Source organism: Barbus barbus (genome assembly GCF_936440315.1).
Source record: "Barbus barbus genome assembly, chromosome: 46".
Taxonomy (NCBI): domain Eukaryota; kingdom Metazoa; phylum Chordata; class Actinopteri; order Cypriniformes; family Cyprinidae; genus Barbus; species Barbus barbus.
In genome coordinates, this window is record NC_136724.1 from 14,554,984 (window position 1) to 14,568,658 (window position 13,675).

Below are 13,675 nucleotides of genomic sequence, written 5' to 3' on the forward strand. Positions count from 1 at the left end.
GAAATCATTCTAATGTGATGATTTGCTGATCAAGAAGCATATTTATCAATATCTAAACTGAGCTGCTTAACTTTTTTTTTTTGTAAACACATTTTTTCAGGATTTTTAAATGAAAGATCAAAATAACAGTCAAAATAAGTCTTTTGTAACATTAGAAATGTCTTTACTGTCACTTTTGATCAATGCAATGAATCCTTGTTGAATAAAAGTATTCATTTCCTTCCAAAAGCTAAATAATTAAAGAATAGCCAGTCAAAGCAGTCTAAAAGATAAAAGTCATTTTGCTGGTCTCTCTGAGGGAGATTCTGATAAATGATGAATGACAGTAAATTACAGCACCTGTCAACATTGAGATTAATACAAATGGTCATATTCTTCATGTTGTTGAAAGATGAAGTGCTGCCGGTTCAAAAGACATTTACAAGCTGTTAACATGGGTAATAGAGAAATGTTAACAATGAAGGAAATCATCAGTTTAGTGGAAATTGTTATTTTTAAGTATACGTTGCATTTTATAAATATACGTCCACTTATTTACAATTATTAAAACACTTAATCACCTAGAACAAAACTAAAAAATATATTTTTTTCCCACAATATATGAGATATAGCTTACATATTAGCTACAAAAATTTGCTAGAATAAAAGCTTGCTAGAATAAAAGCTCTTTAAACAAGAGTCTTTAAACGCACATAACAGCACACGTCACACTTTCCACCCAGACAATGGCTGCAACTATAATATACAAACAAAACCCACAATAATTGCAGTTAGTTAGGTCTGCCTGTATATATGGAAACTTTAGGGTCAGATTTAACGTTTGGGGAGTCATTGGACAGAGTTGAAATGGATCCATGTGGTTCCTGCTGAGGTGGATTCCCCATATTGGAGGCAGTGGAGCTGGACAGAGCTGGCTCCTCTTCAGAGACGTGGGTGTGGACTTCTTAGCAATGAGACTGATGGGGTTTACAGGGTCACACACACCCAGTTACATTAAGACTTAAATGAACTCGTATGGGATTATTCTAAATATCCATTCGACGCACCCATCGTTAATTCAGAGCATATCTGTGTAGTTCGTCCTTCACCTAGACCTACACACAAGATGTACAATGTGTTCTTTTGGAAATTGAATGATTCGGGGTTTAAATAAGGTAAGATCTACATATGCTGTAAATGTGCTAGTACTCTCCTTTCTTTCCTGTTTTTAATCTTAAAATAACACTCCACCTCAGCTCATTTCCTAACCTGTAACTCTGACTCAGCTCTGAAGTGCACTTCAAACAAACCCGGCTGGAGAAAGCACAAATCAAACTCCATTTATAAGCCCGCTAGTCAATGTTGGCTTTCACTTTAAGACAGCATGTAAGTGAACCAAATCACGCTAAACTCATTTTTTAGCTCAGCAATTTTACAACAATCTCCTTTTCACATAGTCTGCTATTCAAAATTTGGTAATCCCTTAAAACTTGATGAATATATGATGAAATTCTAATAGAATTAATTCAATTATATAATTTACTCAACACTGAATCTGAAGCAATGCGTTTAACGAGTCAATGGTCAGTGAATCGTGCAGTTACAAATGATTCCTCTCTGAACTGCGAGTCGTTTTGTCTATTTGAAGAGGCACATAGTTAGATATAGTTTTATTAAGTGAACTAAAGCTGAAACGAAATATAAATATTACATGATAAAACTTTAAAATTAAAAATTAAATGAATTAGAAATGTTTAAGTTTAACTAAAATAACTAAAACTGGAATAAAAATAATTTAAAGATAAATAGAATATATATAAAAAGCACAGAACAAAATTACTAAAACTAAAATTAAAAGCTAACTTAAAATATGAATAAAAATGAATAGGCATTTTGGTTGAGTACCTACTGTTTATGAGTAAATCTACTCCAGGGAACCTTTTTTTTGTCAGATATAAGTGAGGTTGTGGAATCGCAAACAATTGACTCATATGAAATGGTTCTTTTAAATAGGTCAAAATCTTCCAATGATTCACAAACCAGTTTGTTCACAAACTCTGTGTTAACACTCCTGTTTTTCCTGGGAGTCTCCCACTTCCCACCTCCTGTATTGTTATTTCTCCCAGTAAACTCCCGTATTTTGTGTGGCTCAAACCTCCTTGGGTCTATATGAATAATCACATCAGTATTTTATTTCAAGGTTGTCCAGTAATAAAATCTTGTATGAAGCGCATCCTACTCACATAATCGACACATCATACAAATTTCGACCCATCTGTGACCTCAATCGTTATCAACAGTTGCACTGTGGGAAGTTAAATCATCATTGGTAGAAATGGGAGGAAGAGACTCATGCGAAACTCTGGAGGAAGAATTTAATTTCATATTGGAAGCCGAACTTATTTTAATATCGGACACAGTGGGAAAAATGACATTAAGTCCTTCTGCTCTTTTTGTTCAGACTAAAGCAAAAATCTACCCATATTTTTATGCAGAAAACATGCAGTTATAAATTAAGACACTAAGATATACACTCACCTAAAGGATTATTAGGAACACCATACTAATACTGTGTTTGACCCCCTTTCGCCTTCAGAACTGCCTTAATTCTTCGTGGCATTGATTCAACAAGGTGCTGAAAGCATTCTTTAGAAATGTTGGCCCATATTGATAGGATAGCATCTTGCAGTTGATGGAGATTTGTGGGATGCACATCCAGGACACGAAGCTCCCGTTCCACCACATCCCAAAGATGCTCTATTGGGTTGAGATCTGGTGACTGTGGGGGCCATTTTAGTACAGTGAACTCATTGCCATGTTCAAGAAACCAATTTGAAATGATTCGAGCTTTGTGACATGGTGCATTATCCTGCTGGAAGTAGCCATCAGAGGATGGGTACATGGTGGTCATAAAGGGATGGACATGGTCAGAAACAATGCTCAGGTAGGCCGTGGCATTTAAACGATGCCCAATTGGCACTAAGGGGCCTAAAGTGTGCCAAGAAAACATCCCCCACACCATTACACCACCACCACCAGCCAGCACAGTGGTAACAAGTCATGATGGATCCATGTTCTCATTCTGTTTACGCCAAATTCTGACTCTACCATCTGAATGTCTCAACAGAAATCGAGACTCATCAGACCAGGCAACATTTTTCTAGCCTTCAATCGTCCAATTTTGGTGAGCTCGTGCAAATTGTAGCCTCTTTTTCCTATTTGTAGTGGAGATGAGTGGTACCCGGTGGGGTCTTCTGCTGTTGTAGCCCATCCGCCTCAAGGTTGTGCGTGTTGTGGCTTCACAAATGCTTTGCTGCATACCTCGGTTGTAACGAGTGGTTATTTCAGTCAAAGTTGCTCTTCTATCAGCTTGAATCAGTCGGCCCATTCTCCTCTGACCTCTAGCATCAACAAGGCATTTTCGTTGTTCCTTTAGGTGAGTGTATTTATGTTACTAAATTAATGTAATTGTTTGATAATTTTTCAAATATAATAATTTATATTTTTGACCCACCCCTTTTCTTAAAAATGGCTGAAATGTTAACTTTTCATCTCATCAAGAGTGAGTGCTGCACCTTTTTCAATTGAGATGGTTTTTGATTTTTGGTTGCACCTCCTCTTTTGTTGGTAGAGCACCTCTTTTTAGTAACTTTTGTATGAAATGTTAAGTGTATCATTTTATAAAACTTTGTGAAAACCTGTATCTGAACATGTAAATTGTTTTTTTTTTTTTTTTACAGTCATTTAAATGTTTAATATGTTACCATTGCCCTACCCTGCCCATGTGGTATTAATGTTATTTGTGCAGGTTTTAAAAAGGTCTTTTTTTCTACTATGGAAGTCAATGGTACCCCAAAACAGCCTGGTTACAAACGTTCTTCAAAATATTTTCCTTTGTGTTCGTAAATGATGACAGAATTTTCATTTTTGGGTGAACTATCCCTTTAAATATGACAGTTCCTGCTCCACAAAAAAAAAAAAAAAAAGAGTGGCATGAACATTCTTAATAGGTCTTTTTTTTGTTTTTTGTTCCACAGAAGAAAGTTTGGAACGACATGAGTGTGAACCCACAAATTTAAACTGAACAATAAGAATGAAATGACTGAAATGACTCACTCATATTAGAGGACAACAATAACAGGACAAAAGCAAGGCTTAAAAAGAGAATGACAGAGAGTCACAAGTCCAGTTTATTTGACAAAACAGTCCAGAAACCCGACAGGTCGAGTGAAAGCAGACGAAAGCAAAAGCTACAGCTGTGATCCACAGCAGCCACCGACTGGAACAGAGAGGGAATGAAAGGATAACTAGACCAAGAGAACAAGGAGACATGGAGATTGCCGATCTGGAAAAAGAGAGAGAATCAAAGACAGAGGCAGACGGAGAGAACATGAGCTCTAAGATACAGAGGCCGCCATTAAATAGAAGATTAGGTGAGACAGAGAGCGAGAGAAGGTGTATTTGTGTGTGTGTGGTAAGCTGGGAAGCTCCATGCTGCAGGGTGGGGGTTCCGCCTCAGAGGAATCGTTGTGTGTTTTGGCAGCCTCGCTGGATGGGAACGGTGCATGCGTGTGGGTGCATGCGTGTGTCTGCAGCATCTGTAAGCCACACCTCCCCCATCTCAGGTCTGCAATGGGCATTCCTCCAAAAAGAGTGTATGCATGTGGGTGGCTGTTTTGTGTTTGTTTAGAGTGGCCTCCCCTCCTGCTTCGCCGTGGTGATGACGGATACGCCAAACTCCAATCTCTGGAGACGCAGACGCTAGGACTCAACAAAAACACATGCATGCAGACACACCAAGAAGCGCAACAGCCACCCCACGACCGACACACACACGACAGATAAGAGCACATATGCACATCCTTCTCGATATATACGCTCACATATACGAAAGTGAAGATGCAAACACGCACCCGCACCAGGTAGAACCAAATGAAGCAGTCTTGTGACTCGTGATAGTGATACAGACACCATTATCTCTGGCTTCCGCTTCTGTATGCTACTTGGCTCCTTTTGCCTGTCCATTCGTGTGTAGTGCATTTCGAATGGCCGTTTCGGTGTGAGAATATGCCCGCCCACCCCAACCAACCCTCCGTTTCCTGTAAATCCACTCCCTCGTCGGGAGGCGGTGTGTTATGTAGCTCGGCCGAGTGTTGCACTAGCTGTGCCCAGTTCAGTTCAGTTCAGCTTAAAGGCCACAGCAGGATCACTCAGCACAGGTGTGTCGTTAAAGTCTCTACCAGCTGTCGCTGTGGCTACAGCTACAGACTGGGCCGCTGAAGGGTGGTGTCGTAGGAGCGAACAACCTGGGACTGCGACACCACGCCATGCTCCTCCTGTGAGAACGCATATCCATCTATTGGGAGAGAGAGAGAAAACAATCGTTAGCCTTTATTATAGGGATATTTGCATTGCACCTTTAAAACTGGGGATAAACAATTTATAATGTAACATTTATATTTTAAAACTTTGTGTTTTCATACATATAGCATAGTAAACATTTGTACATTTTTATTATTTTTTGGCATATACTTACAACACCGTTCAAAGGTTTGTGGTCAATAACTTTGTTTTTTAAAGTAAATGAATTTTATTCAGCAAAGACACATTAAATTGATCAACAAGTAAAGGCATTTATAATGTTACAAAAATGTATATTTCAAATAAATGCTTTTGAACTTGAATAAAGAATCCTGAGGGAAAATGTGTCATGGTTTCCACAAAAATATTAAGCAGCAGAACTGTTTTCAACACTGATAATAAAAATAAATGTTTATTGAGCATCAAATCAGTATATTAGAATGATTTCTGAAGCATCATGCAACACTGAATACTTCATATTAGGTCAGCAGAAGTGAATAGATCAAATTTGAAAATTCAACTTTGACATTACAAGAATAAATTATAATTTTAAATTATATAGAAATTTTTTTTACTAATATTTGATAATACTGCTGTTTTTACAGTATTTTTGATGAAATAAATGCATCCTTGGTGAGAATAAGAGACTTCTTTAAAAAAAAATATATATATATATATATATATTTTTTTTTTATTTTTTTATTTTATTTATTATTATATTTTTTTTTACCAACCCCAAACTTCAAAAATGGATTATGGGAAAAGGTTTTGTTTTGTTTTTCCCCAATAAACATTTCTGTATATAAACCTTTATTTATCTGATTAATCAAAGTGACAGATTAATTTAAGATTTCTTTCATTAATTCGGACAAGAATCTCATGAAGCACTGACAACTGACAGATTAGTAATAATATAATAATGATGATAATTAGTTGCAGTTGTACAGGTTCAGCAGATCTCAGTGGGTGTGAAGCGTAAAAAAGGGTGTGTGAGGAACATGCTCTTACGTGACACGGTCTGTTGCACAGAGTTTGAGCGTCCCACGCTGGAAGGTGTTTTCCTGAAGACCCGTGTCAGCAGGTGGGCACGCTCGTTCAGACTGGACAGACAGAGACAGACGGGTTAATCCACCAATCACAGCACAATTACTGGCTGATATGCTACACACGACAGCTAGAGGTCAAATCACATGCATTTCTATAACACACAGTCCTCTACTCTGCCGCTTGGCTATCCTGGCGAATGGCAGATACTCTTAATGAGGTTCACTTGAGCAGAACACGCATTTACACACATACTCGCACAATTCTAAGGAATGGCTTACCAAAGCACTCCTAAACAACATTAAACTTAGGCCTGCGATCCAAAAACATTTCCTTGAATATTTCCACAGCACTAAATCCTCAGGCTTTCCAATCCTTCAAACAAAATCGATCAATATGAGAAGTATTCAACAGCTCTTTATTCTTAAATTAATGCAGCCAATAAAGAAGGCTCTGGTTGCTGAATTAAATGGCAAAATTTCAATTCTGGAAACTGAATCCGATGCCATTTTGCGGCCAGTTTTGAAAAGATGAGAAATCAAAGGAGCCCGACCCTGTCTTTGATAAACACGTTCCATGTAGAACAATCAGTCTACGATGTTTCCCTGTAAATCAGATGAAAGCGATCTTTCCCCTCATCCATAAAAGAAAGAGTGATCTGAAAACCAGTTGTTATGGAGGAATGCCAAACTTCTCAAGGTTACAGCTCAAACTCATATTGTGCTACGAAGGGGACCGTTTGCACGGTTATCGTTGGGAAGGACGTGTCATTCATTTGGCTGCGCGGTAAAAAAATTTGGCAACAGTATATGAGATATGGCAGAACATCGGCCAATGAAAACTATGTCTGTAAAACAGATGACCGGTTGAAAGACGGGGATGATGAATGGATAAATAAAGAAATAAAAGGATGGAATGACGCATAGGCTCGCTGGTAACCGGAGCTCTTTCTTCCTCTGTCGTTTCTCTGGAACGTAGACAATCCTTGGAATATCAGACAGTTGTTTTGATTAATCAAATTTTCAATAACTTATTTTCCTCCAACCGTCCCTCACGTATGAGTCCAGGCTTGGCTTATACTTTGGAAAATACTTTGCTTTTTGTCTGGCAGGGCTAGATGGGGTCTTCTTGGGTAAATAATTTCAAATGTAAACGCCTAGGATATGCTCTTCAATTGTGTCAGCCTCCGCCCAGTGATGTCGAATTCAAGCTGATGTTTAATCATTCAGCAGATTTCTACACTCGTTCAGGATGACTTACAACCATTATGTTTTTTACAGCTGGATATTTACTGAAACAAATGAGGTTAAGTGTTCTGCTCTGGGGGAATGAGGGGGTAAACGCAAACAGGGCTTACAGCCAACATCCCTCTGATTAGAAGTCCATTCTGTCAACTCCCTGGCCATAAATTAGTGGCCTAAAGACCAAGAAACACTCCAAGGTATTGCAAAAAAAAAACTGCATGAGACTACATGTCTGTCTGCCAAGTTCCTGTCTCATATAGGGCTGTACACCAAACGCAATATGTAGAGTAATATCTCTGGGCTAAATGGTTAAATCCATGCAATCGCTCCACGCAGTCAGCCTCAAACCACAAACACACAGTTTGAAAACAAACACATGCACAGGGCTACGATCTTTAGGAAGCTACACACACCCAGTGCTTATAGCTAGGCAAACCTGACCAGCTCATGGCCACCTGACATCGCAGAACGTGAAAGAGAGAAGTGAAAGAAAAGTCATGAGATGATGATGATGGTGATGAAAGGAAGGTTAAGGGAAGGAGGAAACAGGTCACTGCACATCCTACGAAAACTCAGGCAGCTGGTTCTACCTGCACATGCCTGCCTTTGACTCTGAGTCTATGAATCCTCAGCATTGGGTCTGTGGGTGTTCAGGTGGGGGTTAGAGGATCACAATGAACAAACACAGTTTCTTTCCCAAACACACATCCACAAACTAATTCACAAACAATACGCAAATAGACAAGAGACAAACTAATCATAAACACAATCAATCAGCTCCAAAACCTAGTGAGCTTCCTTCTGCAACAAGCAAAGAATTTGTAATTTTTTTTCCAAAATGTGGGTATTTTATTTTCAACAATTCTAAAATGTATATTAAATCTTAATAAAATAAAATCACATATATTAAATTAATAAAACAAAATACAAAATATATTAGTAAAATGTCAATGATTGTCAGTTAATTAAATTTATTATATTTAAATAATTATTAAATTAATCTAAATTAATATGAAATCATATATTAAAAGTAATTAAAAATATATAATATATGCAAGTAAAAATGTTACTATCTGTCAAAAAATGTTATTTAATTGTAACTGTCAATTAATTGTAGTTTGTTTTACATACATACATATATTTTAATACAATATTAATAATAACAATAATCATCCATTATTACAATAATTAATATTCAAGTGAAAAAAGATGGCAGACAAAGCAAGAGAAATGGTAAATAAATAAATATTATATATATAAAATATATATTATATATATATATATATATATATATATATATATATATATATATATATATATATATATATATATATACATATATATATATACATACATACATATATATATATATATACATACATACATATATATATATATATATATATATATATATATATATATATATGTATGTATGTATATATATATATATATATATATGTATGTATGTATATATATATATGTATATATATATATATATATATATATATATATATATATATATATATATATATATATATATATATATATATATATATACACACACATATATACATATATATATATATATATATATATATATACACACACACACACACGCACAGTGGTGTGAAAAAGTGTTGGCCCCCTTCCTGATTTTTTTTTTTTTTTTGCATGTTTGTCACACTTTAATGTTTCAGATCAAACAAATTTAATGAGTTCAGTTTCTCTAGCCACACCCAGGCCTGATTACTGCCACACCTGTTCGCATTCAAGAAATCACTTAAATAGGACCTACCTGACAAAGTGAATTAGACAAAAAGATCCTCAAAAGCTACACATCATGTTGAGATCCAAAGAAAGTAATTGAGATCTATCAGTCTGGAAAAGGTTATAAAGCCATTTCTAAAGCTTTGGGACTCCAGCGAACCACAGTGAGAGCCATTATCCACAAATGGCGAAAAAATGGAACAGTGGTGAACCTTCCCAGGAGTGGCCGGCCGACCAAAATTACCCCAAGAGCGCAGCGACGACTCATCCAAGAGGTCACAAAAGACCCCACAAAAACATCTAAAGAACTGCAGGCCTCACTTGCCTCAGTTAAGGTCAGTGTTCATGACTCCACCATAAGAAAGAGACCGGGCAAAAATGGCCTGCAGTTCCAAGACGAAAACCACTGCTGAGCAAAAAGAACATAAAGGCTCGTCTAACATCTTGATGATCCCCAAGACTTTTGGGAAAATACTCTGTGGACTGACGAGACAAAAGTTTAACTTTTTGGAAGGTGTGTGTCCCATTACATCTGGCGTAAAAGTAACACAGCATTTCAGAAAAAGAACATCAGACGAACAGTAAAATATGGGGGTGGTAGTGTGATGGTCTGGGGCTGTTTTGCTGCTTCAGGACCTGGAAGGCTTGCTGTGATAAATGGAACCATGAATTCAGCTGTCTACCAAAAAACCCTGAAGAACAATGTCCGGCCATCTGTTCATGACCTCAAGCTGAAGCGAACTTGGGTTCTGCTGCAGGACAATGATCCAAAACACACCTGCAAATCCACCTCTGAATGGCTGAAGAAAAACAAAATGAAGACTTTGGAGTGGCCTAGTCAAAGTCCTGACCAGAATCCTATTGAGATGCTGTGGCATGACCTTAAAAAGGCGGTTCATGCTCAAACCTTCCAATGTGGCTGAATTACAACAATTCTGCCAAGATGAGTGGGCCAAAATTCCTCCACAGCGCTGTAACAGACTCATTGCAAGTTATCGCAAACGCTTGATTGCAGTTGTTGCTGCTAAGGGTGGCCCAACCAGTTATTAGGTTTAGGGGGCAAGCACTTTTTCACACCAGGCCATGTGGGTTTGGATTTTGTTTTCCCTTCATAATAAAAAACTTCATTCAAAAACTGCATGTTGTGTTTACTTGTGTTATCTTTGATTAATATTTAAATTTGTTTGATGATCTGAAACATTAAAGTGTGACAAACATGCAAAAAACTAAAAAATCAGGAAGGGGGCCAATACTTTTTCACACCACTGTATATGGTCTATTTTTTTGTGTGCTATGTTATTATTTATATTTATGCTTCAAGTATTGTGTCATTTTCTCTGGCATCGCTCATGCACTTGCTGACTATGTTCAGTCACTTTCATTACAGTTAGTTTTCTGCTATAGTAGGCAACTGCCTATGTAGGCAGCTAGTCAGCTCACTATGTTTTGAAACAGAGTTAATGATAAAAATAACACAACAAAAATAAATTATGCATTTGCCTCAATCTATATTACAACAACTTGTAAATCAACCGGCGGTATTACAGGGGAGTTTATAGATAGGCTGGTTTACATCAAGGCATATTCAGGGACATACCTGCGGCCACTGGCATCTCTGAGGACAGCTGCCCCAGGGTCCACAGCACGAGCTTCCAGTTCCTGCACCTCCTCCAGCAGAGTCTTCCTCACTGTGCGCCGTCCTCTGCACGCAGACATACACAAGCAAGACAAAGTGAGAAACTGTCGGTCTGTTTATGTGAGTGACTAATAGATATTGGTAAATCACACTGTATTTTCTCCATAAATACACTGATACGTGTATGTGTATGGTACATTACTCACGCATTCCACACCACATCTTTGAGTAAACATGCTGTTGGCACCAGTATTAGGCCCAGCCAGAAGCTCCAGCACTGCATCACCCTGCCAGCCTATAACAAAGATAAACAGATCATCAATTTGAAATCAATGCTCTGCAAACATCGCAACACCCAATCAATGCTGGATTTCTCTCTCATTGCAACAGCTGTTGACTGACTGCGTCACCTTTGACCTGTGGGAGAGTTCAATTACCCTGTTTACCTACCTCTACTGTCTACTGTTTGCTCTAGTTATTCTTCCCTGTCTCTGTTTAATGGCCCAATTAGAAGTGTCTTTTTCCAACCTAATAAATCACTTCTTCAAGTAGACATTATATAATAACTAGTGCTGGGCAACGATTAATCGTGATTAATGTATTATTTAACATAAAATAATGTATATAACATAATAACATATAACATATATAATATTTTAGGTCACTAAAGCCTTACTTATGTAATGTAAATATCCATACAGCCAATGTCAGCTAGTTGATAGCTGATATATCAATCTATCCATATTTGATTATATTTTAGTATGAGAGCATTACATTTGTTCCACTTTATTACTATTAATCGATCTGATTTACAAATCCTTTACAGAAACATTTTTCTGAAGTGATTTTTAAATGTTAATACAACAGACTGAAGAAAACTTCACGGTGTGCAATCAAGTGATCCCACTTTTAAGGATCCTACACAGCTGATATCCCCGCCGGAATCTACTAGACTCCGAAAACCATTAGACGGCGTCCCCTCACGACAGCTGCGCATACACCCCCAGACCAACCCTCCCGAATTCTCAGACGAGCAGACGCACAAAAATACACACACTGATATACAGCTCTGGAAAAACATGCATAGTGTGTTCTCCCAGCTTGGCCTGCATAGAGAGATGGAGAGATTAAAAACTGAACGGCTGGACAGAGAGGGGAAAGAAAAGCCAACACTGCAGGGTAAAGAGCGAGGGATGTCCCATCTCTCTCTCTCTGAGAGCAGCTGTGGCGATACTTGAGCACATTCCTGATTTCTGACACAAATCGAATTAATGGGCAGGAGAGCTTCAGAGAGCTCTATCCCACCCCCGACCGCTCCACACTCCCACAGCACGCACACACTAGCTTTGTTCAAAAATCTAGTGAGTCGGTGCATTTTGGGGCACTGTAGGCACACTTGCAATTATGCTGCCTCCTGAGACGTATGCATTACAATCCCTGAAAGAACTGAAATATTACTTGGTAAAATATCCAAGATGGTGGACGAAGCAAGAAAAAAAACATAATTAGACATAATAGAAATAACACTAAAATGTTACAATATATAATATATGAACAGTCTTATTAATATATAACAAATATTCATAATGTAATTTATTAAATACAATTTGTTTTTATTATCTTTTCTTATTTTTTTTCATATTTGTATATATATAATTTCTGGAAGGGTGGCATTTTTAACACAATAGTGAAATACAAATTTTTAAACATTTTTAGAAAGTATATTGTATATACTTTCTAAAAATGTAAAAAAAAATTGTATTTTACTATTGTGTTAAAAATGCCACCCTTCCAGAAATAGAGATATGATATATATATATATATATATATATATATATATATATATATATATATATATATATATATATATATATATATATATATATATATATATATATATAAATAAATACAAAACTTTTTTTTTTCTACACAAAAGTTTGTATAAAAAAAAATCTCTTATAAACAATTTAATAGGAATTGTTTTAAAAAAAATTATATATCGTTTTATGTTTTTTAAGGGGTTGAAGAGGAGAAATGTTGGTTATAAATATGTAGTAATGCAATAATAAAGTGTGTTAATACAAATTGAAAAATAATTTAAACAAAGATATATAAATAAAAATAAACTTCATGTAGGCAACAGAGCGAGGTGACTCACTAGGTTATGGAACAGAGCCACTGTGGGGAGAAGGCAAAACATATTGTGGAGTATTCCTCATTCAAACACACACACACACACACACACACACAGATGTCTGTAGTGATGCACAAACCAGCTCACCCGCTTGAGTCAACACTTCCAGGCTACGCCGTAAAAGCCTGGGACTCGGGTGACTATGTGGCAGGTGCAGGGAGACTGCGAAATGGGACGGCGGGCCATAAATCTGACACGGAACACCCAGAGAGCAAGTCATCCAGGCAATGGGCGGCAGTCAGATACAGGAGGTGAATGAGAAAGCACAAACATGGGCAGGTGTGTGTGTTTTTGCACTCACCTGGCCCAACATATCCGGTGCTATAGGAATGCTTGGCCAGATTGCAGAATACACGGCAAAAAACAACATCCAGAGCACCATGCTGCCCCATACAGCCAGATGAGAAAACTAGAACAAGAGAAAAACAGGTCATGGTCAGTTTCACACTG

General features: G+C 37.2%; 1 protein-coding gene across 4 annotated transcripts in view; it reads right to left on the reverse strand.

Moving 5' to 3' along the window:
* Positions 1 to 3,908: 3,908 nt before the first annotated feature.
* The window catches only part of LOC306864887 (phospholipid-transporting ATPase IB-like), a 61,581-nt gene continuing 51,814 nt past the window's right edge, over positions 3,909 to 13,675 (reverse strand). For all 4 annotated transcript variants that reach the window (XM_079409167.1, XM_079409166.1, XM_079409168.1 and 1 more), the window contains 5 exons: positions 13,527 to 13,634; positions 11,238 to 11,326; positions 10,993 to 11,097; positions 6,349 to 6,440; positions 3,909 to 5,335 (listed from right to left, as the gene is read on the reverse strand). In XM_079409167.1, the coding sequence (XP_079265293.1) occupies positions 5,241 to 5,335; positions 6,349 to 6,440; positions 10,993 to 11,097; positions 11,238 to 11,326; positions 13,527 to 13,634 (489 nt within the window). In that variant the 3' untranslated portion in view covers positions 3,909 to 5,240. The remainder of the gene's footprint in view (positions 5,336 to 6,348; positions 6,441 to 10,992; positions 11,098 to 11,237; positions 11,327 to 13,526; positions 13,635 to 13,675) is intronic.